This window comes from Corythoichthys intestinalis, chromosome 2 (assembly GCF_030265065.1).
Source record: "Corythoichthys intestinalis isolate RoL2023-P3 chromosome 2, ASM3026506v1, whole genome shotgun sequence".
Lineage (NCBI taxonomy): Eukaryota > Metazoa > Chordata > Actinopteri > Syngnathiformes > Syngnathidae > Corythoichthys > Corythoichthys intestinalis.
In genome coordinates, this window is record NC_080396.1 from 42,261,850 (window position 1) to 42,288,170 (window position 26,321).

The following is a 26,321-nucleotide window of genomic DNA, read 5'->3' on the forward strand; positions in this document are numbered from 1 at the left end:
GCACGCCCCACTTTTCAGTTTTTTATTTGTTAAAAAAGTTTAAATTATCCAATAAATGTTGTTCCACTTCACGATTGTGTCCCACTTGTTGTTGATTCTTGACAAAAAAAATTAAATTTCATATCTTTATGTTTGAAGCCTGAAATGTGGCGAAAGGTTGCAAGATTCAAGGGGGCCGAATACTTTTGCAAGGCACTGTATATATATATATATATATATATATATATATATATATATATATATATATATATATATATATATACCATTGTAATTCTTTTCAGGTCACTAATTGTCAGACAGAAGCAGTACGGCACAACGTTTCGCTAAAAAAATAAGTTAAAAATATAAAAATGGCTTACCTCTTTGTCCTCTGAAAGACCATGCCAACCCAACATAATGTTTACTGCATATGAAACGTGAATGGATTCACGTGGTGAAGGATTGGTGAAGGATTCAGCTGGTGTTAAAGTCCGCGCAAGTTGATTCGGTCTTCACATTTTTTCCTCTCGAGTTTTTGGTTTCCGGAAACGTATGAAGAAAACATCTTCATGTGTCGTAATGTCTAGAGTCGTTTCTACAAGTTCCAAAAGATTGTAAGATTACCGGAGAAAAGTAGCACTTTTTACGTTGGGTCTATGCTAGGGCGGGTCTATAATGTCCCACTTCGGCTTTACTTCCGCTTTACGATGCGACGTCACGGTCTAAAAATAGCCTGCGTGCGGTACGCCATTCAGCTGGCAAGTTGTTATCAAGAGTACTAAAACCCTTTTCAACGTGAGTCTGACAACTAAGTAAGGAGGCTAAATAACTTTAAACTTTAATACATGCTCAGATAGACCCTACTCACGTGACGTCACAGCCACGCCCCCGCGCCATGTTGTCCGTATACTCGTCATGTTAATGCATTAGCACTTCATAAATTCCTCCTATTATGGCGTGTTTTTCTGCTCGTTAACATTAATAATCAAAATGGTGAAGTCGTGTGTGGCGGTCGGTTGCAAAAACAGAGAAGCTAGACGGAGAGACTTGAAGTTTTACCGTATTCCGAGAGACCCGGAGAGGAGACGGAGATTGACTGCTGCAATTCGACGAGAAAACTGGGCTCCAAACGACTACCACGGATTATGTAGTAGTCATTTTATATCTGGTAAGATGCATTTAATATATATTTAGAGGGTTTTGGGCTGACAACCACAATTAAGATCATTGCTAGGCTAATCACCGACAACATACACTCAGATGTTGTGAATGAACTACCTGAAAATATATAATTATAAGGGGATAATCAGACAGTTGTCACATTAATTTACAATTTCACTATTGAGGTCAAAGGCCAAAAAATAAATTCAACTAGGGACAATCTGGAGTAGTGCTATCGCACTTCATATTTATTACATATTATATATGTATGTAGTGAGAGTGCTATCGCTAAACCATATAAACATTAAAAGCCCTAGCTCCATTGACAAATGACATGAAATACATTAGACTTGACAGTGGATGTTAGCAAGAACAAAAGATTTTGAATTGAAAATTTCGTAACACACCTTCCCGAGCACACGATAGATTCCTGCCGAATTTTCGTGGACGAGGACCTGTTTCACCCAACCAGCAACGAAGTATTTATAAGCCTCCAAGCTCTTAAAGTTTTTCAAACTTTCGTGAGGATAGGCTGATTTTGTGTGGACAAGATAGTTGTAAATATCAGGGTAGCTAGCAGATGTCAGGCAAAGACGGCGAAGACAGCGGGTCGGAAAACATCGATTTAGGTATCAAATATGGATCTGGCGAATGGATAAACTGAAGCTTTTCCACATAACGCCTTTTATGCAACGCATCCAATGAGTTTACAGCGTCAGATAACACCGGGGCTTCCATGAATTGCTCTATAACTTGCACGACTAATTGAAAACAATGAGAATAAGTCTAAAAATTACGGACAATATGGCGGCCGGATACAGCGACACGTCATTTTGTGACGTAGGTGAGTAGGGTCTATAGGCCGGTATCGGCATCGGCCAGTATCGGTATCGGATCGGAAGTGCAAAATAATATCGGTATCGGATCGTAAGTGCAAAAACCTGGATCGGGACATCCCTAGTTTAGTATGCTTGTTTTGTTGGAGTGCCATTCCCTATATGGACGTATGCACTTTAAACACAAACTTAATTGCAATTTTTTTAGAGACTACAAATTCCAAACTTGCAGAACTGTCTCACCAATTGTTTTATGGCCTCATTAGTTGACATTACAGGGGCTGATTATTTCTCGTTTGACCTTTGCCCTCAGTCGGCGCAGTTCTGCATTGTTCCCATCCATAACAAGGCCACACTCGGTTAATTCCCAAGCTTTGCTGAGCTTCTGCTCACCATAGTGGTGCAGTGCACCCCTCAAAAAGCAATCAGCCAAACGAAGCCTTCCGAGACCTTCATCCACACACTGAATTGTCCGCTCCTTGTGGAGCTGAAGGGCCCGACTGTAGTCCTCCAGAGCAGGTCCTTCCCTGGAACACAGTACCAAGCTGCGACCGCGAAGACACAGCTCTTCCGCCCAGACTTTGGAGTCGTCAGAGCAGCTGGCATCAGATCCATCGTGTTTCTGAAGAACTCGGTCTAGGTCGGCTATAGTTCGCTCATGTAAGCCAAGTCGTGCGAGGCAGGCAGCCCGCTGGCGAAGATATTGGAGATCATATTTGTCTGCTGCTTGTACTGCCACTGTCAGGAGATGGAGGGCCTGATCCCAGTTTCCATCGGAAGACATCCTGCTAGCATCCTCTGCTGCTGCCTACCATAGGAATAAGAAACACCGACCAGGCAAAACATTACCCCCCGGTGGCTGAAAAATGTCATTGCATGTAAGTGACTTTCCTATAGATGATTTTAAAATTAAGCGTTTTCCGGTAAAATATTGTCTATAAAAGCTTTAAAGCAAAAAAAAAAAAAACAAAAAAAAACAAAAAAAAAAAAAAAACAATAACAATCAATGAAGATATTTTTATAATGGCTCAAAATGATTTTTCGGACAGATCATGTGACTAGCACCTTAGACGGTCATTTGCTTTGCTTAGCCACAACCACCCGAGGACAGAAGAGGCAAGATGGATATACGTAATTTTTTCAAACCTAAGCTTTCAAAGGCGACAATAACTACTGAGCAAAAAGCAAGGATTGAAAATGTGGACCGTGAAACGCCAGAGAGCACCACCAAAATGGTGAGCGAAGCTTCAATTTCCCCCACTAAAGACACTAATTGTACAACAGAGCCACCACCGGTGTCTTCCCAATGTAGTTACCATTGTCAAAAATTGTATCCCCTGGTCGCGGGAGCGCACACACACATACATTAGTTATGAGTTACGTCTTACGACTTAAACAATTAATTGAAGCCAGAGAAGATCTACAGTTATATATTTTGGACATCGACGTTTATTAAACTGGGAAAACTCCATGCAGGACTTTAATTACAACAATAACAGTTATAGGTCATCCAACGAGTAAAACAGTAAAATCATAACATTAAAAAAAAAAACAAAAAAAAAAACACCTTTTTTTTTTTTTTTCATGGATGGGCCCTTTTCATACCTCGTAGACAATTACATCACCAAAACACGGAAATCAAGCAAATCAGTGCAGCGCAGTGGCTCCGCCCAGAGGATACAATTTTGACGGGGGTAACTACATTGGCACAACACCAGCAGGTGTACCATATTCAATGGATGACGATCTTGGGGAAAAGTATAGCTGTCCTAAGTAGCCTGATTTAGAATTCTCCTCAAGAATGATGGGAAAAAAAAAAAAAACGCTCATTTTCAACTTATTTTTATAAATATTCTTGTAATAACTTACAAGAATATTTATAATATTTATATTTTACTGCTGACACTGCATTTCAGGGTCATCAACATGTTGTGCCCCTCCTGCCCGAAAAGTCAAACTCCGCCTATGGTTGCTGGTGAGTCTGGAATCCTTACCCAGCGATAAAAAGGGCTTTACTGTAATTTAACAGTACGCTCATTATTGTGGGTTTAGAACTGTACTGCATCATACATAACACTTTTACTTACCACATGTACTATAAATAGTTAAGGTAACCCATTTGTTTGGAACATCTCTTGTTCTTCATAATCTGTAATTAGGATGAAGAGCAGTTGCACACCACTGTAAAGTAACTAATCCGCCAAGGGTGTTGAAGTGGTTTCACCATTAATCTAAAAGACTTCATCTGTCCTAAATCTTGTTTACAATGCCCCTATTCCCCTACTCGATATCATTTTTCCACCCCAGTAAACAGAGGAGGAGATGTGTGTCCATAATGTATTGACCAACAATTCTCATTATGCGTTGCTTTAGTGTAGGTACGTGGACACATAGAAATATACTTCTATTCCCCAACAGGAAACATTTTGGGAACAGTTTGTGACATTTTTCATCCAATGATATATATATTTCCTATACTTGGAAAAGTGAAGAGTACTATCAGAAATCATGAAAGTAATTTCCGGATAAATACGGATGAATAGAAATGGCGCACCTTTGCTATGTGTTTCCTCTGATTGAGTGGGATAAGAGCCAACAAGAGGTCAAGACATGACGAATCTTTCTCAGCAAGCTGGCAGAGTCTGCCAGCTGCACTGCGATAGCTATGCTGCCAAGCCTCTACCACACCTAACCTAGCCTGGGCCGTAGCATCTCTTGGCTCCTGGCCAAACACCTGGCACAGGTGGGCACCCGCCGCCTCCACTTCACCTGAAGTTGATAGACCACAACATCAGCAATATGAATATCAATACAGATCCCTGCAGGAAATTTCGAAAGAAGAATGGTTGAGTAATAAATGGCTGAGTCACACCTTTGGCTAAAAGCATGTCAACACAGAGGAGATGCCATCTGGGGGATGTGCAGTCAGTGCTTATCAGAGCAGCACAGATAATGGAAGCTTCCCTGAGCCGCTCCTCGTGGCAGGGGACAGCATTGGCGACCAGGACGTCTGACAAGCTGCTCCTGCAGAACTGATGCAGCCAATCACAGAGCAGTTTACGTGCCCTGCCCTTGAGTGACAGAAAGTCTTTGGTGACCTCATCAGTGTTTATCTGCAGTGCCGCCAAGATGTCATGCGTGCATTCCTGTAGCAATAAGAAAGGCTAAAGCTTACTTTGCTGGAGATGGAATCAATATTTTAGGGGGCAAAAGGTAAAATGCACCTTTAAATAGCTAGATGGACTCTAAACGAAGTTGAAATTGATGAGAATTTTTTTTCACATTATTTTTTATGATTACAGAATGACTTAAAGCTAATAGAAACTCAATGTTAATTATCCTGAAAAGAAAGTTTTTTCCCATCCATTATAGAATATGTTTGTGACTTTGGGAGTGAGATGGGGACCACACTGGTAAGGGTTTCAGCCAATCACAGGGCACATATACACAAACCACCAGTCACACTCACATTCATAGCCATGGAAAATTCAGAGTCTTAATAGAATGTAAGAGGAGGCCGGAGTCACTGAAGAAAACCCATGCAAAGCATTGGAAGACATTCAAAGTCCACATAAAGGAGCTGAAAATTGAAAATCAGACAGAACTTTTGAAATAAATAAATAAAACTACTGAAGTATATTATTGTAGGTGCCTAGAATAACACTTGGATAATTATTTATGTTAATTGTAAATAATTTATTTGGTTCGAATAAGACAAGTTGGTATTTGTTTGCTTGGTTTAGTGGGACGGTTTTTTGACGTCATGTCGTTCTATAACGCTGGGTGAGAGGTATTTTGGACGAGTCAGTTGACGTGGGCGGGAAGGAGAAAGGATAAGAGCCCAGACAGTTTTTGACGTCTTCTTTTCTCTATCTCCTTAGTTGCCCCTTTGTTTGTGTTGTGGATGACAAGCGTTTGGATTAATTCCTGTTGGATTAAATGAATGAACTGAGAACGGGCTACATGAGACTTTTTTCTTCCCCGCTTGAGCAGCGGATGCAAGGATATCCTCAGATTGAAAGGCTCTTTTTGGCGTTTTGAAACCTGCAATTATTTTCTTACTATAATCTACAGTAATTATTGAAATGCACTTGTATATTTGAAGGGGGAAAAAAGTATCGGCACACCTAACCATAAAAAAATCTATTGTAAAAAAATACATGTGAACATCCAATCACGCTTTAAAGCCCCTTCAGTTATGTTTGAAAAAAAAATAATCGGGTCACATTGTCCATAAGTGGATGTATAAATTGTACCTTTTGCTGGTTGAGCAAGAGGTATGTGAAGCCTCTTCCACACAGTGCCTGTACATGTTTGGGGTTCTCCTTAAGAATGGCACTAAAATCAAAGATGGCTGTCTTTCTTTGGCCGAGTAGAGCGTAACATTTCCCTCTTTCCAGCAAGGAGTCTGTTGCCTCACCATCTGGAAATGTTGAAATTACTCAGTTCCTGATCACACCACCAAATATCTTTTGTGCGTGAATACCAGTGATGATAATAGCAATGGAGAGGTAAGCAACTGCCTCCCTGATTGCACTCTCGTCTGTTGTTCCTTCCAAGATGCGTTTGGCAGCAGAGTGGCAGCGCGCCTGCAAAAGTGCCCGATCTTTATGCTTTGCCACCGCTAGCAAGGGCCGCAAGCAACTCGTGTCGCCACATTGAATTAGCTTTTTCAGCAACTGTAGGTGAAAGTAAGAAAGGAGAATATCAATCAATCAATCAATCACATTTATTTATATAGCCCTTTACAAAAACCTGAAAGGCACTCAAAGTGCTTTACAACAAAACATGACTCAAGATAAATAAAAGGCAGGAAAGTATTATACAGTGACATTAAGAAAAGAAAAGGAAACAAAAACAGCTCAACGCGATAGAAGTCCAGCAAATAAAACAATAAAACCGATAAAATCTAAAAACATTAAAAACCATAAAGCAAATAAAACCAAATAAAACCAGGATATCCTAATCTGTATAAAAGGCGAGTCTAAAAAGGTGTGTTTTTAACCGAGACTTAAAAAAACCTAGATCCGTGGTGGTGCGGCTTTCAGGGGGAAGGCTATTCCACAGCCTAAATAATCGGTCTCCCCACTGTTTAAGTTTCGACCTCGGAACATGTATAAGAAGCTGGCCGTTCGAACGAAGAGTCCTGCCAGAGTTACGGAAGGTTAAAATTTCCGATAAATAAGATGGTGCCTAGCCATTAATAGAATTAAAAACAAACAGTGAAAGTTTGAAATCAATTCTAAAATGGACTGGAAGCCAGTGGAGTGATGAAAGCACGGGGGTAATATGCTCACGTCTGGATGTACCAGTTAAAAATCGAGCAGCAGCATTTTGAATAAGTTGCAGACGAGAAATTGAGGACTTGGGGAGGCCAACATAAAGTGCATTGCAGTAATCCAGCCTTGAGCTTATAAATGCGTGAATTGCTTTTTCAAGGTCGTGGCGACTAAGTAAAGGCTTCACTTTGGCCAAGAGATGAAGCTGGAAAAAACTTGCTCTTACAACAGAACTAATCTGCTTTTCAAAGGTTAGCCTGCTATCGAATATCACTCCGAGATTTTTAACCCTTTAATGCCTGCAATATGAAGCAATTGTCAGAAAATCACAAAATTTGAAAAATAAGGTCTTAATGAAACCTTTTTTTTTCACATTAGTAAAAAAGAAAAAAAGTAATATGTGTAATAAGAGCTCTAATATCTATAACCGTTGCTAAATCCAGTTTTTTAATTTTTTAATTTTATTTTTTTCATGGAACCTGCAGATGCATGAGTTGACTTGCATCCATTATTTTTTTGAGGAAAGATATTTCAAAATTCTGAATTAGTTTCAAAATCATGAAATTCTAAGTGTATCAAATGTGATACATTTGGCAAGAAAGGGTTAACATGTGTCTTTAAAATGCCAGCCGGAGCGCCAGAGTTGGGCTCAAGGGCATTCATCATAGAAGGTGTGCCAAAAGTAATAAATTCAGTTTTGCTCTCATTTAGATGTAAGAAGTTTTGTGCAAGACACTGCTTCACATCAGATATGCACTCCATCAATTTAGCGAAAGCAGTTTTTTCGTTGGGTGTCAGGGGCAGATAAAGCTGCAGGTCATCAGCATAAAAATGAAAAGCGATACTATGTTTTTTCATAATTGATCCTAAAGGTAGCAGATAAAGCGCAAAAAGAACAGGCCCTAAAATAGAGCCTTGTGGTACCCCGCAAGACAGAAGTTTGTGAGGAGGAAAATTCCCCAATCATTACCGAGAATGTTCTATGTTGTAGGTATGATTTAAACCATTTTAGAGCGTTACCACGGATATCTATGACATGTTCTAAATGAGATATAAGGACTCTATGTTCGAATGCTGCCGTGAGGTCTAGTAAAAAAGGATACAGAATTACTGATGACTTCAAAAGGCATGACCTAAAGGATGGATGAAAATGAATTGGAGAAAGAAAAAAGGGAAAGCATTTGTTGACAAGTGAAAAGATAATATGTTTTAAGGCCCTTTACCTGATTTGTGTCGTAAAGAAAGCCCCTACCCAGCTGCAGCAGGGCAAGTCGAGCAAGGACAGGTGCCCGAGGACAGGTTGAACCGTTGGATAGCAGCAGCAAGCGATAGGCCTCCTCCACTCGCCCTAGCTGGTACAAGGAATCTGCTGCCAGAATCTGAGGCCCATCAGCACCTGGTTGGAGGTCCATGAGCAGCATAGCAAGGGAGTGAACACCAGCAGGAGACCTGATGTCAGAGTGGTGTGGGAGTCAGCGAAAAACAATGTTCGATTGGCTGGGTGTTAACCAGCTAAACCGCTCGCCACTTTGCATGTCTTACGTTGCATTAGGTGAATACGCTTTATTTGTTAGCCTAGGTTCAATAATGCGATTGTGTGTTGTCTATTACTGAATACCAATTGGATGATTACGCTATTATTGTAACCATTAATATATATGTTTACTACACAGGTACCGTAGATTAACAATTCATACTCCTACTTGACCAAAATAGTTTGACTTTTAATATTTATCTTTAAACCGACAGAAAATGTATGCATGCATGTTTTGAAAGTGCATGCGAACCATAATACCTTGCTCTGTGCTCATCTGGCCTTGATTTGGCATGCAGCATTGAGTTTTCACATGAGGCCGGATGATGGCCTCTGGCCCCCTCTACCATGACCCGACCCTGCTCCAGCAGAACAGTCATGAGTAGGCTGCGGAGGTTCCACGGCACCAGACAGCGAACGGTCAGCGCCGTCTCCAGTGGGTGCAATCTACTGGCCGTCACATAGTCGAGTGCTGTGAGATAGTAGTGATAGCCCCCCGTCATGCGCAAAAGTCCCCTGCCGCAGAGAGCCCTCACACAGCTGGGTGGGTGGGGGGCATTGTGTTCGATAACAGCTTGGAAGTCCTCCAGCGCTCCCTTGTGGTCATCTGTTAGAAGTCGAGCGTATCCACAGAGAACTTGCACTGTGTTCTGATAGCTAAATTGATCCTTGGCAGCAACCAGCTGGCTACAGATTGAGAGCGCCTCTTTATGCTCCCCCCTGAGGAGAAGGCTTTCAGCCAATCGCACTCGTAATTCTCGGCCTCCTCCGTCAGGCTCCAAATGGCAAAGGGTCTTTAACTGAGAAATCGCGGGGTCCAAAAGTTCCACTCCCTCTGCGGATCTTAAGTCTGTTCGAACAAGGACAACATCCCGGAAAGCGGACAGACCCTTTTCAGCCTGTTGACGAAGATGATTGCGAGCAGCCCCTTCCTTACCGAGATCAGCAAAGAGCTTTTGGAAATAAATGCGGGCACAAGCGGGGTGCGTATCGAAGGCTCTGCCCAGATCCAAGCAGGCTTCGGCAACCCGGCCACCCGCCGAGTAGAAGGCGGCGGCTCGACTGATTAAGAATTTTGCTTGTCTCTCAGGTGCCTGGTGGACCATCTGCAAAATAGCAGAATACACATCTGCACTGTCGCAGAAGCGTCCTGTATAAAACAAATGTGCCGCCTGGAGTTCACGCACTTGTTGATCACCTGGTGAGAGCTCCAACAAGAACTCCACCAGTAAAGAAGCAGCCTCATCATTAAGCTTTTCACTGTCCCTTTTGGTCTCTTCACAATCACAGTCCAGCATCAAGGAGGGATGCCAATGATGCATTTTCTCTGTAAAAGCCTTTATTATTTGGGGTATCTGAGAGGCTTGTCTACTCTTTAGCAATTTGACTGTTTCACATTTGTTGCTCTTGTACGAGTTAAAGTAAAGCTTCAAACCTTTCAATCGGTGGGTCTCTGACAACAAGCAGGCCAAGGCTCGAGTTATCTCCAGTGCAACACAACAAACAGTGTCTGGATTAGGTTTTTGTTTCCCCTCAAGTAGGGTAGTACAGCGAGCATAAATTTCCTCAGAGCCATGTCCGCCACTCTGAAGGAGGGACTCCATTTTGAAAACCGTGGCGGACAGATTATTAGGGCATAGCGTGGACAGAAACACGGCTATCAAACCTTTACTGAGACTGAAGATCTCATGAGGACGGTCAAGCCAGTTTTCTAGAGTCGAGATGACCCTTTGGAGGTTGGATGTGTCCATTTTACGCATGTGGGACACAGTGGTTGCAGCGTGAGAACTGAAGGCAGACATGTAGAGTGAGGTAGCTCGGACGAACTCGCCGGCTTCTAGCAATTTGTCTGCTTCCTCACACAGACTCGAAACCTTGATGCTAGGTCTCACCAGGGCAGTCATGATCACTAATTAGATCTTCTTAGCCATACACCAGCATATTTGGCACCTGACAACACAAAAAATTAACCTTAAATGTTATAGGTTGGACTGTAAAAGAAGGACAAATGTCACTCATTGTAGTGACTTTTGCTAGTGCTTTGGCCCACTTTAGTTTGGAACAGTTGATGTTCTATGTTTATGTTTTTCGGTCTTCTGTATTTTACTGCGAATTGTTCTCATAACTGCTTCCCTTAACTACTATGAGCCTACATTTTGATGTGTGTATCTTTCAAAGTGAAATTAGATGAAAATGCACTTTAATTTAATTTTTGTACTTATGTCTAATACTGTGTCAATGTTTACACTTGGTACTTAACGGTATTTATTATATGGGTTTTGCACTTTACCAACTTAGTTGTATGGATGCTCCAAACAAAGTTTCCTTGTGCTTTTTGCAACAATGAATATTCTGAATCTGAATCTGTTTCATTGGCTACCATCTAACAGCAATAGTGGTCCAATCCATTCGAACTGGGAAGGGCTGAAAGCAAAAATTCAAATGGATTGGATGTCTATTGCTGTAAATGGCAATGGATGAGTTAAAAACTGCACTTTATGTTTAATTAAGTTATCTTTGTCATGTTTACTATTGCTGTCAATAACAGTTGTTTGTGTGTTGTGCAGAACATCTTTTGCTGGTAACGACATGCACCCCCCCCCTTTTTTTTTTCTAACATTTTTATCAGGATGTTATTGGTTCCTTTTATTTTTTTCATTTATCATTGTGGTTGTGTAAGATATTACAATTTCGATTTACATAACACTGAAATGCAACTAACGTTTTTCACAGTTACTGATAACGTCAAGCAATATATTTTTCTCTCTACTAGTGTATACAGTGGGGCAAATAAGTATTTAATCAACCACCAATTGTGCAAGTTCTCCTACTTGAAAAGATTAGAGAGGCCTGTAATTGTCAACATAGGTAAACCTTAACCATGAGAGACAGAATGTGGGGGAAAAAATCACATTGTTTGATTTTTAAAGAATTTATTTCCAAATTAGAGTGCAGAATAAGTATTTGGTGAACTACAAACAAGCAAGATTTCTGGCTGTCAAAGAGGTCTAACTTCTTCTAACGAGGCTCCACTCGTTACCTATATTAATGGCACCTGTTTTAACTCATTATCAGTATAAAAGACACCCGTCCACAATCTCAGTCAGTCACACTCCAAACTCCACTATGGCTAAGACCAAAGAGCTGTCGAAGGACACCAGAGACAAAATTGTAGACCTGCACCAGGCTGGGAAGACGGAATCTGCAAAAGGTAAAACACTTAGTGTAAAGAAATCAACTGTGGGACCAATTATTAGAAAATGGAAGACATACAAGACCACTGATAATCTCCCTCGATCTGGGGCTCCATGCAAGATCTCACCCCGTGGCGTCAAAATGATTACAAGAACGGTGAGCAAAAATCCCAGAACCACACGGGGGGGCCTAGTGAATGACCTACAGAGAGCTGGGACCACAGTAACAATGCGCCGCCAGGGACTCAAATCCTGCACTGCCAGACGTGTTCCCCTGCTGAAGAAAGTGCACGTCCAGGCACAACTGCAGTTCGCTAGAGAGCATTTGGATGATGCAGAAGAGGACTGGGAGAATGTGTTATGGTCAGATGAAACCAAAATAGAACTTTTTGGTAGAAACACAGGTTCTTGTGTTTGGAGGAGAAAGAATACTGAATTGTACCATACCCACTGTGAAACATGGGGGTGGAAACATCATGCTTTAGGGCTGTTTTTCTGCAAAGGGACCAGGACAACTGATTTGGGTAAAGGAAAGAATGACTGGGGCTATGTATCGAGAGATTTTGAGTGAAAATCTCCTTCCATCAGCAAGGGCATTGAAGATGAGACGTGGCTGGGTCTTTCAGCATGACAATGATCCCAAACACACAGCCAGGGCAACAAACGAGTGGCTTCGTAAGAAGCATTTCAAGGTCCTGGAGTGGCCTAGCCAGTCTCCATATCTCAACCCCATTGAAAATCTGTGGAAGGAGTTGAAAGTCCGTGTTGCCCAACGACAGCCCCGAAACATCACTGCTCTAGAGGAGATCTGCATGGAGGAATGGGCCAAAATACCAGCAACAGTGTGTGAAAAGCTTGTGAAGAGTTAGAGAAAACGTTTGGCCTCCGTTACTGCCAAAAAAGGGTACATAACAAAGTGCTGAGATGAACTTTTGGTATTGACCAAATACTTATTTTCCACCATGATTTGCATATATATATATATATATATATATATATATATATATATATATATATATATATATATATATTTTTTTTTTTTTTTTTTTTTTTTTTAAATCAAACAATGTGATTGTTTTATTTTTCTGCATTCTGTCTCTCATGGTTGAGGTTTACCCATGTTGACAATTGCAGGCCTCTCTAATATTTTCAAGTGGGAGAACTTGCACATTTAGTGGTTGACTAAATACTTATTTGCCCCACTGTATGCTTACAATATGTTGGCCACCAGCATATAGATTTATATTCAGCATGTTTCATAAATAAAGAGAACTGAGAAAATTGCTATGTTTGGAGACTAATAGGCCAAGTTACATGTGGCTTTGTGGGGATTTTGGAAACGCCTACCTGTCTTTCTTCCCCATGCAACTTTAGCTTTGGTGTCGCAGAGCAGTACCGACCGAAATTTTCAAAAACTCACCCTTAGTCCATGTCTTCTGAAATATTAAAAAGATAACAAAACCTCATGTCGTGCACTCCGCCGCTCAGGGGAAAACACTACGTGGGCCCCATTTGCGGTAATTCAATCTAGCGCTTGGCGTTACCAGGACAACTAGAGTGGCAGTTGAGCAACAAAAGCTGTAAATGTTAGCACAGAGACAAACAAAGACATTGAACATACAGTCAGACCTCTTCTGTATTTGTTTTCTCCCTCCTTTCAGAGTCTTACCAGCGCGTGAGCAGTGGTCCGTCCTAGTGAGCGCTGGTCCGGTCGTCATGGCAACGAGGCGAAACCATTTTAAGCAATAACTCACATTTTTAAAGCACCTTTAAAGCACATTTTATGGCCCGGTTGGTTGAAATAATTTCGAATGCCAAGTAAAATGTCAATTCACTTACATAAACAAGACATGGTTACAAAACACTCCTGTCCCACCGACACAAGTTTTTCTTTGTTTCTTTTCGTATGGTGGCATTATTATCATTATTATTTTGCTTTTCTGTGTGACTGTCTGTATCAACAATGACTGGCCAGAACATTAGGTGTACTTTACCTATTATGTGACGAATATATGAGACTTATCAATTGGATGACACGTCAATTCAGGGCCATTCCTGACCATTTTGGTACCTTAGGCAACATATTTGTTGCCCCCACCCCTTATTTTCACCACATATATTTAAACATTCACACTGAAAAAGCACATTATCTCTTTGTAATTTATTATATAATATAAGACAACAACGAAAAAGTGCAGAAATTAAAAGAAAAATGCCCCAATAACTATTCAAAAGCACCAATAAAAAACACTTCAAAAGCAAATGAATAAAATAAACTACAATTGTTAACACCCACCCACACAAACCTATATAAAGACACACAGAACACTTTAAAATTCAACTTTTTTTTCACCTTGACCTATATAACCTTACTCACCTTGTCTTCACTGATGCAAAAGCATCTATTGCACTTTCAAATGACAGTTGTTTTAGAAAGTGCACTTCTTTCCTGGACTTGCTGATGTGGATAGGTTTGCTGTAAAAGATGGCCGAAGATGTACAGAGGTAGAGGGAAAATATTTCAGAAGAGCATCTACAAAGAGAAGAAAGTGGAATGTCACCTTATATTAGTCAAATAGCTGTTGATTGTGAAACCAGCAGGACATAACCATAATAGCGCCTAAATTCTTGCAGCCTACTGTACCTGTCTATTGGATCCGGCCACTAACTTTGATGAGCGTAGTTAAAAGAAAATAAATTCTTGAAGCACTGCAACTACACAGGACTATCCAATAATAATGAATTGAATAATATATGACAGCAAAAAAAATAAACTGAATATTTTTTTTACATGAACGTGATCGCCATTTTAATGAATTAATGACACATTTAATAACAAATGTTTGCATTAAAATCCGTGGCACTTTTAGTCCCCCATACCACAGAACTTTGAAATTATTAATTGCACTTTTAATGGTGTATTTATTGAATTAACCTTGGCACTTTTAGGCAAGACAAATTTATTTGAAAAGCACAATTTAACACAAGGTAAAAGTGATTCACATCACATGAAAATATTCCTTAAAGCTGTAGTGTGAACTAATTTCTTCACATGCCAAATAGGGTCACAAGTAAAGTAATTAAACATTGTCCACCAAATAAAGCATGAAAAAATAATTTATATGTTGTATATTTGACAAAATAATCGCGTTTCCGAAGTTCGAGCCTGAAAGGGGACGAACCCGGAAGTGATACGTCACACCGGGAACAGCGTTGGCAGCTCCATACATACGGCCGCCATACAAAGCCCTTCAAACAATGATTCAAACAGAGATATAAGCGATAGACCGAGCGCAAGGGAGGAGATCCAAGTTTTTGAAGAGTTGGAGGAAGAAGAAGAGCTTGGAATTTTATGTCTGATCTAACATGTATTAGTCAGACGCTAATCAGAATGCAAACAGTGTGCCTAGACTACCTGACATGGAATAGATACAAGACCCATCGAGATTACAACATTGGTAAGATATAGGCTGTTATTATTTTTATGATTTGAAGATGCAGGCATTTTCACATAATGTTATGTTTTTGTCTATCTGATGACATTGTTAAAAAAAAATAATAATCAGACTTCATGTTCATTTTGGCAGATCCGGCAGCTCTCGTGCATATAAAATAATAATATAAAAACGTTGGGGGGAAAGAAGGAGATGAGTCTTCGATGGCTTTCTCCACTTTATTGTGGCAACAATAAGAAAACAAAATAATAGCGGACTGCCGCCACATTCGACCGCAAAGTTTTGCTTCTCGCCGATCTCCTCCTCGCCTCCCACTCCAGCGTCTCTTAAACGGATTGTGTTGTTATGAGCTTTTTGTTTACAAATGTATCGAACACACGACGCGCTGACAACCTTGTCTCTTTATTAACACATGGAGCAGTTCTTATGGAAAAGTTAGAACACAGCTCGGCACAGCTCTCGGCAGGAATTGGCGTCTAATGGTGTGAGGAAATGTAGTTTTTTCACACAAGCGAACAGATTACAAAGCACCACTTCAGTGTTGTCCCGAGACTACATTTCCCATGATTCACTGCGTGACCTGCGCGCTCGCTGATTCGCTGCGAGATTGACTCAATGGCTACGCTAAACCAACACGCTATTTTTCAGCTGTCACCTGTCAGCGGCTCTCATAAAACACAAACTAGAAGCCTATCATGCGATCACCGTGAACGCTGAACCGTCCATAAGCAATGCAATGCTTGAAGCATGAAGGTGGAAATACATAATACAAATACAAATAAATGTGCACAAACTAAACGGCGGTGTGTGTCTCTTACAGCAACGTGACCGTGAATTACCGCGACGCCGACCCGTTTATATGCACATCCACACCCGTTTCCCGACTGACAGTGGATTAACCCTTTCGGACATGATCGTAGATGACGCACAATTTAAACACGCTTAACCTAGCGAACGCAACAACAACTATGATCGGGGATTTCCACGAGTTAACTTTCGGCTAACGTCGCTAGCTTATACTGTTCAATTCCACAACAGTAGGCAGCTATGCTTTGACAAAGTCATCAGTCATCTATCCAAAAATCACACTTACTTTTTGGCAAATCCTTGATCATAAGCAGACCGGTTAAGGAAGCAGGCATCTTCGAAGTGTTTGCAGCAGAGAACACTACTCGATGATGGCGTGAAATTCATTCGCTTCGTGCGAACGAAAGATGTCCATTTACGTGCCCTGCTATCCTTTGGCCACTCATACAACTTTTCGTTTGAGTGAGAACAAAACATCGCCACACACCGCTGTGGCATCTTACCGAGAAGCAATGCAACAAACAATACTGTTCTATGGTGGACTTCCCTCGCATGTCTAGGTGTGACGTAATTTCCGAAGATTTCCGAAGATTGCCGCCGAAAAGCATTTTCGTTGTCATGGGCGTTGCTATGGGTTAAACAAAGAATCTGGAAGGGTTGCGTTAAAAAAAATAATGAAAATATGTTTATAATTGTTTAGTCATTGATATTATTCAAAAACATGGTTGGCCAACCTTACTTCAAAGTTCCCCTTTAAGACAATTTTAGTCCCCCATACACTTTGTCCAAATTTCTCTAAAATGGAAGGGGGAGTAAATTTAACTGAAACTAATCCACAGATGGCTGAATACAGAAAATATTTCTAAAACAACAGCCTGGCTAATGATACAGTATAATTTTGCTTTAGCAGTAAGTCATATAAACACTATGTAAATAACCGTCAGCTTGCAGCTGCTCTAAGTATACGTGCTTATGCTGTTAAAAAAAAAAATCATCACAACAAATCCGTTTTTCTTCACGTTGATGCTCTCTTCTTTCTTTTTCTTCTGACTTGGCGGGCTTTTGTCTTTTCATGAAGTTGACTTGTCACCGTACCGTTGCTCAAGGCTAAAAATAGCACCTTCAGGTAACTCGCTGGTCTGCTGGGTGGTGAGACTAGGGTTTGTGGTGAAACTATCGCATCACAGGAAAAATGAAACTGGCTGAAGGCACACTAGAAAAATGATTTCATTATTATTTAAAGACTTATTACGAAAGGTTTTGTTGTTCTTTTCTTTTATTGTTTTGGATAATTTTTTTGAATACTGCTATCATCAAATATTATCTGAATATTTTTCTTGACGCCCTTTTGGACGCTGCTGCGCCCTTAGGCATTTGCCTAGCTCGCCTTATGGGCGGCATGGGTCTGCGTCCATGACATCTTATTCAAATAACTATTGACCACAATAAGCATCAATTCCTCATTAAAAAAAAAAAATATCAAAATTGAGAATCTCTTCAAGTTATATTATTTTAATGCCATATTAAAAAGTCAGGAGGTAGCTATAGTGCTCAAAATGTATTTATTAAAAAAGACAAACATCCAGTCAGAAAGCACATGTTTACAGTAAATTAATAATCCAGTCAGAAACCACAGATAGGTTTACAATAAATTTGTATCTTTTAAAACAACAAACAGCATAAATAAACTGGCCTTTGGAGTAGTCATACAGATAAGGTTACAACTTTCGAATAAGACAAACCTTTGAATATCTGTGCTGTTTAAAAACCTGTATGCACTTGATAATAAAAAACAAGACAAAAAATGAAGGTGCAGTACCTACACAAATTAACAACATTCTTTGGAGTGACTGTATTTTGAGTCATTTGTCGTGGTTTGGCAAAGCAAGAAACACACGCACACATAACCTACAATTCATATTAAACCCACAAATTACTGTCATTTTATCAGTAAGCCCAGGTTCTTTCCTGTCAGTAGCTGTACACACGCAAAAAAAATCTGAAAATGAGACTCGCAGGCACCACAAAAGGAAACCATCAGTTTCGTCAGCAACAGTTGGCCTCGCAGGAACAATCAGCTTGCCGTCTTGACAGCATTTGTGTGCCACCCCAAAATTTTTCATATCTTGTGGGAATTCCCGTTTCCCTGTTTTGCAAAAGTGTAGAACTGTTAATGCCAGATTGTCTTGTCTAAAGAGATAAAGTACATGTCAGGTCAGTTCATGTACATGTTGTTTTTGTCATTTCATAACAAAATACTTATTTTAATGACTCGGCATAAGATTGCAAGAGAAAAAAAAATATCAACGAAAAGTATTTTCTTCCTTTATTAACTTACTGTGCATCACGACTTATTGAGACTAGAATTACAGTTGCAACTTGACCTCTCAAAACATGTTCTTGTGCTCCTAACATTGCTGCCATTGTGAATTGAATAACAGAATACTAAACAATTAAAAACATATATATCTGTTAAAGCTGACACATTTGCCTTGAAAGAGTCCAAAATAGCATCAAGCAATACCCTTAAATTAAGTTATGTATCGGAATGAAGTTGTTTCCAATGTTCTTCAAATCTGTTTTCATTGTCAATGATGCTTAAAGGTTTACAATCTGTCCCTGTTTTTGTTCCTGCCTGATAAGATCACATTCAATAATTATCACAATCATAATTGATTTAGCTTCTAGGTTATTACAGCTTCTTTTCATATTTGAAGGTTGGTAAAAAAGAATAATTATATTTAAAAACAAATAAATAAATAAAAGTACATTAGTTAAAAGTACAGAAAAACTATTCACATATAGGGAGTGATAAATCGTTGTAAGAAAGCAACGTGCAGTGCAGTGATTTGCAGGTGTAGGAGGCTGAGTGCTGCCGCAGATAGCAAAAATCTAAGTAAATGATACTGCCAATTGTATACCGCAAGCAACATGTCACTTTTGCTCATTAATATTCATGACGTTTGCAATTGTGGCTAGGCGGGTCAACCTCCCGTTTGTCCGTAATAGTAAATGAACGGAAATAGTGTACGAACGAGATGTTTACTGAGCTAAACCTACCGATTCAGTCTGAAAATGATGTCCCTGGTGCCAAATTCACTGGTAAAGATGTGGAAGAACATACAAATGTTCAGTTAAAGAGATGGCTTGAGTGTCGAGGGCTAAAAAAGAAGAGCCGACCTGATCCAGAGTAAGCTTTTTTATCGACACCTTTTTTTTGTGTGCATTGCCTTACGCCACTGACAATGACATTCTCTTCTTTCAGCAATCTACCCTTTACCACCATATGCCCTGGTTTTCTTATTATTATATCCTCTGGTTGTCTTACATCTCTGACCGTTCTTGGGGGCAATTTACATTGCTATTTTTGTGTCGCGATCGCAAATGCTTCTCAGTGACAGCCAATGAACATTTTTATTTTTTTATTCATAACAAATCTTAATTATATAATTTATTTACACGTTCAGGTTACTAAAGTAGTTTTTTACAACAGAAAAGGTAACAGTGGCAGTCAGATACCATTTTAATTTTTTTCATGTCATTCATTGTCAGACGAAAGCAGCATGGCAAAACGTTGCGCTAAAAAATGGGTAAAAATATCAAAATGGCTTAACTCTTCGTCCTCTGTAGGACCATGGCCCCCAACAAAATGTTTACTGCAGATGAAATGGGAATGGTTTCACCTTGTTGACGTTAAACTGGTCTTTTGGACGTCCGCGCATGTTGATCCATTCTTCACATTTTTGGTTTTGGGAAATGTATGAAGAAAACATCCTTCATATGTCGTAATGTCTCTTCTACAAGTTCCATAGCAGCAGTGTTTGAAGGCATGTTCTTTTTTGAAATGTTACCAGAGAAAACGAGCAGAAATAATATGGTTTGTATGCAAGGGCGTGTCTATAATGTCCCACTTCTGCGTTATGATGGTGACATCACGGTCTAATAATAGCATTCGTGCTGTACGCTATTACGGTTGTATTGTCTTGCATACAGAGGCCACAAGATGGCAGAAGAGGATTACTTTTATCAAAATGAAGCACCTACAATCACTTATAGTAAATAGTTCCATCATGACGAAGGAATACTGTGATTGAACACAAAAACATCAGATACTGTAAGTAAATGCTACAGCGAGTAGCATTTACCTAGTAGCCTTTAGTTTCCCCGAAAATTTCGAGGCTAAGTAAATGCCGATCTTTAAATGTACAAGGGCTCATAGGTACAAAATCAAATTCCACTTAAGTGCTGCAATAAAGTCGTGGTACTTTTTTACTTTCCATCTCTGGCTTTAACATGCACGAATCAGATTTTTTCGTGTTTTTCTGACTCGAGTGAGGCATTAACTTGACCTTTTGAACAGGAAAAGTCGCATAAAAGTGGACCATTTCATATCTGATCTAGGGCACTTTTGTATGTGGTTAAAATCCGATCTGGGCCACATTTTTCCAGAATATGGCTGCGGTCTGAGCTGTCAAGTCCTCCAAATCGGAATTCATGCAGCAATTACGTCAGCAAGGAGCGAGAGAGACATGGCGCTACGCTAGCGGTGCAGCTGTGCATTATCATTAGCGCCTAGATTGAACGTGACTTTGGGGAAATGGCTTGACAACAGTCATAAAAATATAAAATGGGTTGAGAATAAGCCTGAGAATGCTAGGTTTTCTCTCTGCTCCAAATAATCAACATTTCAAGATTGCTTACACTCCGGGGAGTTGTGACAAACTGTCCGTATATGTGTGTGTGTGTGCGTAATGTGTAGCCATTTGTTTTGATGCTCCTGCGCATGCTGGTCAGTTTGCTCAGCGCATCTCGGACTGCGAATTAGTGCATTTGCGTGATACTTTGACAGGCTCAATGGACAAAGGCAGTCTGAACGGGCACGCCAAAAAACAAATATATCACAAAAAATCGGAATTGTGCATTAAGACCTGCGGTATGAACCTAGCCTTAGAAACAAATGCTGAAAGAAAAAGGAAATGGAATTTAATCCCTTATGTATGAAATTTAAAAAACCTATCGGTTCCCTGTTTCTCACTGTGCAAACACAAGTCTTAAGTAAATACAGCCTTTCCTATTCCATTACTTGACCTGAAGTCTCAGCAGGCTATGACTCCATCTTTTGGCTGATCCCTCCAGTGAAGTCTCTCCAAGCGGTCCTGTAGCATCTGAGCACAGCCCGACAAATCCATGATATGCAAGGCAGACAAGATGTGTTCCAGCCTGGCAGAAGAGTGTTGGCTCCAGAGACGAAGCATCTGGTACTGCTTCTCCAGGAGACATGAGCCAGCTTCTAGCTCCACTCGTTCTAGCTGGTGGTCTGCCACCGAGAGCATTCTCAAGAATTCCTTCCACCGACGCAGGGGAACCTCATTAATGATAGCATAGAGGACAATGGGCGGCCAGTGCCCGCCAAGCTTCTCTAGTCCACCATCTAAGGACAACCAACAGATAGCGGACAAAATGCTGAGTGGGGCAAGTTCTGCCGTAACATTTAGTATGTGTACATTTATGCCTGAATAAATACAAAAAAACTAAAAACAAAACAACACGGGAGATAAATGAAATAAAAAAATAAATAATTTTGTAATTATGGCATGAAAATTTAGCTTCTGGTTTAAAGAGCCTGGTAGTCCAAAAAAGAACTCAGAGAGTCATTAAATTTGTCATGTTATTTTAGAATAAATACTGTATAATATTCATTATACAAGTCATTTACATTTTTAGTATATGTTCCCTAAATACATATTGCATGCATACTGTATGTGTTTACATCATATTCATGTTGCACATTTATGCCGTGAGGTGACATGTTCATTTAGCCTCTTTGGGATGTGTTGTAAGTCTGATTAAGGGTAAAGTGCTTAGTAGCCGCCACGTTTTGTGGCCAAACTGACCGCGTGGGTGTACTGCATACTTCCGAGTTGTGCGTGCGCATCCGCGCCCGGCCCACCTTTGTGTTTATTGCACTGTGCAATTCATTTGTGTGTTGTTGATTATTGTGCAGTCAATTTGCATTGTTTTACACTGGCACTGATATGCTGTTAACCCCTAAACCCAAACACAAAGTTCAGAATTTTTGACGTTAGGCTTAATCTTTGAGTTTGCGGGGGTTTAATTAGTAAGTGGAGTTGATTTCATGTAATTTGATAGTTATTTGTTAGTTGCAGGGCTGTGGAGTGGCTAAACTAGCGCATGGTTGAAATCAACTCCATCGACTAATTAAACTTCCGCTAACTTGAAGATTAAGCCTGATGTGAAAAATTCTGATCTTCCCCTTTAAATTCAATTATCGGCAAGTCAATTGCATGCGTTGACAGTTCTCTGTTGTCATTGTTATGTTGAGGTGGCAAAGGGAGAAAAATTGGTAAAAAGCAACTGATAAATTTAAAGTAACTTAGTTACTTTGATAATAAAGTAACCAGAAAGTAACTAGCTTACTAACTAACTTAAATAACGTTTTTGAGGCGTAATCAGTAATAAGTAATTAAATTAATTTTTGAAGTAATCTGTGTCAACACTGCACAGTGTTTTATTTTTAGGTTAGTGCTTTGAAATTCAGCAATTTTGTCTTGCCAGGTTGTACAGTATTCAATCTTTCCAAAGCCTTCAGAATCAACAACGCTGTCTCTGTGCACTGTGCGGGAACGGGCATATACAGTATAGAGCCAACCCACCGACGTCATAAAACCACGTGCTCGCTGTATGGTTCCGCCCACTTGTCCGTCATTTTGTCTCTGTATTAGCATTGGTTTCAATTGATCGAGGAATTTAAAATGCATTTCATGGAAGACCCGGTGTTTCTGATGCCGTAAACTCACTGGATGTGTTGCATAAAAGGCGTTATGTGGAAAAGCTTCGTTCTATACAGTCGCCAGATCCATATTTGATGACTAAATCGATGATTTTTGACCGGCTGCCTTCACCGTCTCTGCCTGACCCTGATATTTACAACTATCTTGTCCACACAAAATCAGCCTATTCTCACGAAAGTTTGAAAAACTTTAAGAGCTTGGAGGCTTATAAATGCTACGTTGCTGGTTGGGTGAAACAGGTCCTCGTACACGAAAATTCGGCAGGAATCTTGTGCTCGGAAGGTGAGTTACGAAATTTTCAATTCAAAATCTTTTGTTCTTGCTAACATCCACTGTCAAGTCTAATGTATTTCATGTCATTTGTCAATGGAGCTAGGGCTTTTAATGTTTATATGGTTTAGCGATAGCATTCACTACATACATACGTGTATTAGGCCTGAACGATATTAGGAAAAACTATTGCTGCGATTTTTTTTGGGTTTGCGATATATTGCGATAATATATTGCGATATTTTAAAAAAATTATATATATTTTTTTCAAGATATTTTCACAAGATGACTTAAATAGCTGTTTGGAAAGACTTTAGATCACCACAGTGTACAGTCATCCCTTGTTTTTCGCGGTTAATGGGGACCAGAACCCGCCGCGATAAGTGAAAAACCGCGAAGTAGCCCACCCCCCCCATTTTTAATTTTTTTTTTTTGTGTGTGTTTTTTGTGCCCAATGTATTTATTCAGATTTAGCATTGGAAAGAGATACATACAGGTTGACCCCCAAAAAAAAGTTTACACTCAGTTGACGGCTTGTTTAAAAGCCATTGAAACATATCTAAATAGGTTGTCATGCTTAAGTGATTCATTAAGGTCACTCAATGCAGCTGGTAATCTCTCGTCTCTACAATTCCTGTGCTTCTGCTGAAAATGAAGAAAACTTTAGCTGTACCTGAATTGCTGCGTGCCGGTCTGACACCTACTGAGATTGCAGCAAATCTGAGAATATCCAGATGTGCAGTCTACAGAGTTAAAAAGAAGCTGAAAGATATTGGAACAGCCTCACGAAAACCTGGGTCTGGAAGTGCCGATCTGTGCGGACCAAAAAGTTGATTGACAAGGTGATATGTGGCCACCCCAGAGTCCAGATCTCAATCCCCTGGATTATAGCATATGGGCAACTGTGGAGGACAGTGCCTGTAAGAAGCCACAAACTTTTGTGGCAGCCTTGGAGAGGTCCATTGTTAGATCTTGGGAAAAGATGACAACATCCTACATAAAGAAGCGTTCCGCAGGCGCCTGGAGGCTGTTGTGACACTTAAGGGAGGACACATTGAAAAATAAAGTGTACTGTACATGTTCTTTACAATAATGTATAATTTGTGATTCAATTCTAATTCTAAGATGAATAAACATGGCATTTAAGTTGTATTATGGCAGTGTAAACTTTTTTTTGGGTCACCGTGTATAAGACATGTTTTTTTCTCCCCCCCCCCTCCCCCCCCAAGTGATTTAAAAAATGTATATAAATAAATGGTTTTTAAGCACTTCAAATGTCATAATTATGATAAGTTTTAAACATAACTGTCGAACCAAATCATTTTTGAACAAGAATAAAGTACTGTAGCAGATAAATGCTTGGCTTTATTAAATGCTTCTGTTTATCTACTTTAGCTGTGATCGTTGAAGTGACATGTAGAAATTTCAAACTCCTCATTATCACTTCTGGCATTTAAATGTCTCCAACGTCCCCACAGTACACACATTCATTCCAGCGCGGCTTCCTTACAACTGTTTAACAAGTTAAACGATGATTGACAGATGCCCGTGTGAAGTCTGCTTCTTTGGCCAGATCAGAGCCATTGTTGTGCCGCAGTGACTGAGAGGATCAAAAGGCTGGGAGAGGGAGGGTAGGAGGCTGTGCGCAGACCAGAAAGTGAGACGTATGTGGTTCAAAAAAAAAGAAAAAACTATCGCACGTGCTTGCGATGGGACTATTGCGCACACGCACATCGCGATGGCGATGTTTAAACGATATATCGTTCAGGCTTAACGTGTATGTTGTCGGCGATTAGCCTAACAATGATCTTAATTGTGGTTGTCAGCCCAAAACCCACTAAATATATATTAAATGCATCTTACCAGATATAAAATGACTACTACATAATCTGTGGTAATCGTTTGGAGCCCAGTTTTCTCGTCGAATTGCAGCAGCCCATCTCGCTCTCTCCTCTCCGGGTCTCTCGGAATCCGGTAGAACTTCAAGTCTCTCCGTCTATCTTCTCTGTTATAGCAACCGACCGCCACACACGCCTTCACCATTTTGATTATTAATGTTAACGAGCAGAAAAACACGTCGTAAATAGGAGGAATGTACGTAGCCGTAACAGGTCAACACGATGTGTTGCCGGACAAGTGGGCGGCACCAGTCAGGAGAGCGGAGTTGTGACGTCACGTGGGTAGGGTCTATACAGAAGTTGATGGATAGTTGCGATAGCCAATCAGATCACGGGATGCGATACCTTGTGGTTGGATACTTGCTTGCTATGCAGATTAAGAAAATCAGTTGATTGGAGATATAATCACAAAGACAGTTTCGAGAAGGACCTTTCAAGAGAAGCTCGCTTGTGTGAGTCGAGGTAAGCCTAGGTGGCGCTACAACGCAATCAACTTTTGTTCAGAATTAGCTTCTTATCACTGGTTATGATGCGGCTTGCTCTTCATTCATTCATGCAGCTTCACAGTTCTTTAAACAGTGTGGACGCTGTGCATCTCCAGAGTTGAGAGTGCATTGTTTCACTTAAGCAAAATTAGACCAGTCATTGGCGAAAGGCTGGGTTTATCCCACCTATCGGAAGCTGTGTTTCTTTGGGAGTGTATGGGGAGTGGACGGGGCTCAGCTGGCCTGAACTCTCTGCTTCTCTGCATGATGATTGGATGATCTGTCTGAGGCTGAATCCCTTTTTGATTGACAGCGAAATGAACGAATCAGTGATCTTGTCGTACTAACATCCACGGGAGGCGTTTTTCAATTTTCATTCCGTTGTTCTGAGCTGAACTGGCGAAGACTTTCATAATCATCCTAGCGACACGTGCTTTGTTAAAAATGACTCACGAAAAATTAAGCTTCTATTTCTGGTGTTTTTTTATTTTTAATTGTAGCTGTTCGTGTTAGGAAACCTGACTTCTGGCACTCTTATTTTTTTTTCCTACCAAGCAGCAGGTGTCGCTGAGGCCCTCGCCTGTCACAAAGCAATCACAGGCGGACACACT

General features: G+C 40.3%; 2 protein-coding genes across 9 annotated transcripts in view; both read right to left on the reverse strand.

Annotated features, from left to right (window-relative positions):
- Window positions 1-276: 276 nt before the first annotated feature.
- ttc34 (tetratricopeptide repeat domain 34) lies at window positions 277-14,416 on the reverse strand. 5 transcript variants are annotated; one of them, XM_057858904.1, is made up of 9 exons: window positions 13,653-13,672; window positions 13,331-13,561; window positions 9,051-10,739; window positions 8,479-8,704; window positions 6,463-6,655; window positions 6,233-6,399; window positions 4,849-5,122; window positions 4,531-4,745; window positions 277-2,784 (listed from the first exon to the last, which is right to left on the reverse strand). In XM_057858904.1, the coding sequence occupies exons 3-9, from the start codon at window positions 10,691-10,693 to the stop codon at window positions 2,239-2,241; spliced, it is 3,264 nt and encodes a 1,087-aa protein (XP_057714887.1). In that variant the 5' UTR covers window positions 10,694-10,739; window positions 13,331-13,561; window positions 13,653-13,672; the 3' UTR covers window positions 277-2,238. The 5 variants fall into 5 exon arrangements, with proteins under 5 accessions (XP_057714887.1, XP_057714915.1, XP_057714907.1 ...); XM_057858932.1 differs by lacking the exon at window positions 13,653-13,672 and having other exon boundaries at window positions 9,051-9,639; window positions 9,727-10,739; window positions 13,331-13,612; XM_057858924.1 differs by lacking the exons at window positions 13,331-13,561; window positions 13,653-13,672 and adding an exon at window positions 14,361-14,416.
- Window positions 14,417-17,811: 3,395 nt separating this feature from the next.
- The window catches only part of si:ch211-112c15.8 (tumor necrosis factor receptor superfamily member 1A), a 30,467-nt gene continuing 21,957 nt past the window's right edge, over window positions 17,812-26,321 (reverse strand). For all 4 annotated transcript variants that reach the window (XM_057860386.1, XM_057860378.1, XM_057860362.1 and 1 more), the window contains one exon: window positions 17,812-21,676. In XM_057860386.1, coding sequence (XP_057716369.1) covers window positions 21,342-21,676 — 335 coding nt within the window. In that variant the 3' untranslated portion in view covers window positions 17,812-21,341. The remainder of the gene's footprint in view (window positions 21,677-26,321) is intronic.

What these genes read in the sequence shown, in the direction of transcription:
- ttc34 (XM_057858924.1), bottom strand. Translation starts at nt 10,693, where the DNA reads ATGACTGCCCTGGTGAGACCTAGCATCAAGGTTTCGAGTCTGTGTGAG. An exon ending in CCAGATGAGCACAGAGCAAG is followed by an intron (nt 8,705 to 9,050) that starts GTATTATGGTTC and finishes CTCTGACATCAG; the next exon opens with GTCTCCTGCTGGTGTTCACT. An exon ending in TCTTGCTCAACCAGCAAAAG is followed by an intron (nt 5,123 to 6,232) that starts GTACAATTTATA and finishes TTATTGCTACAG; the next exon opens with GAATGCACGCATGACATCTT.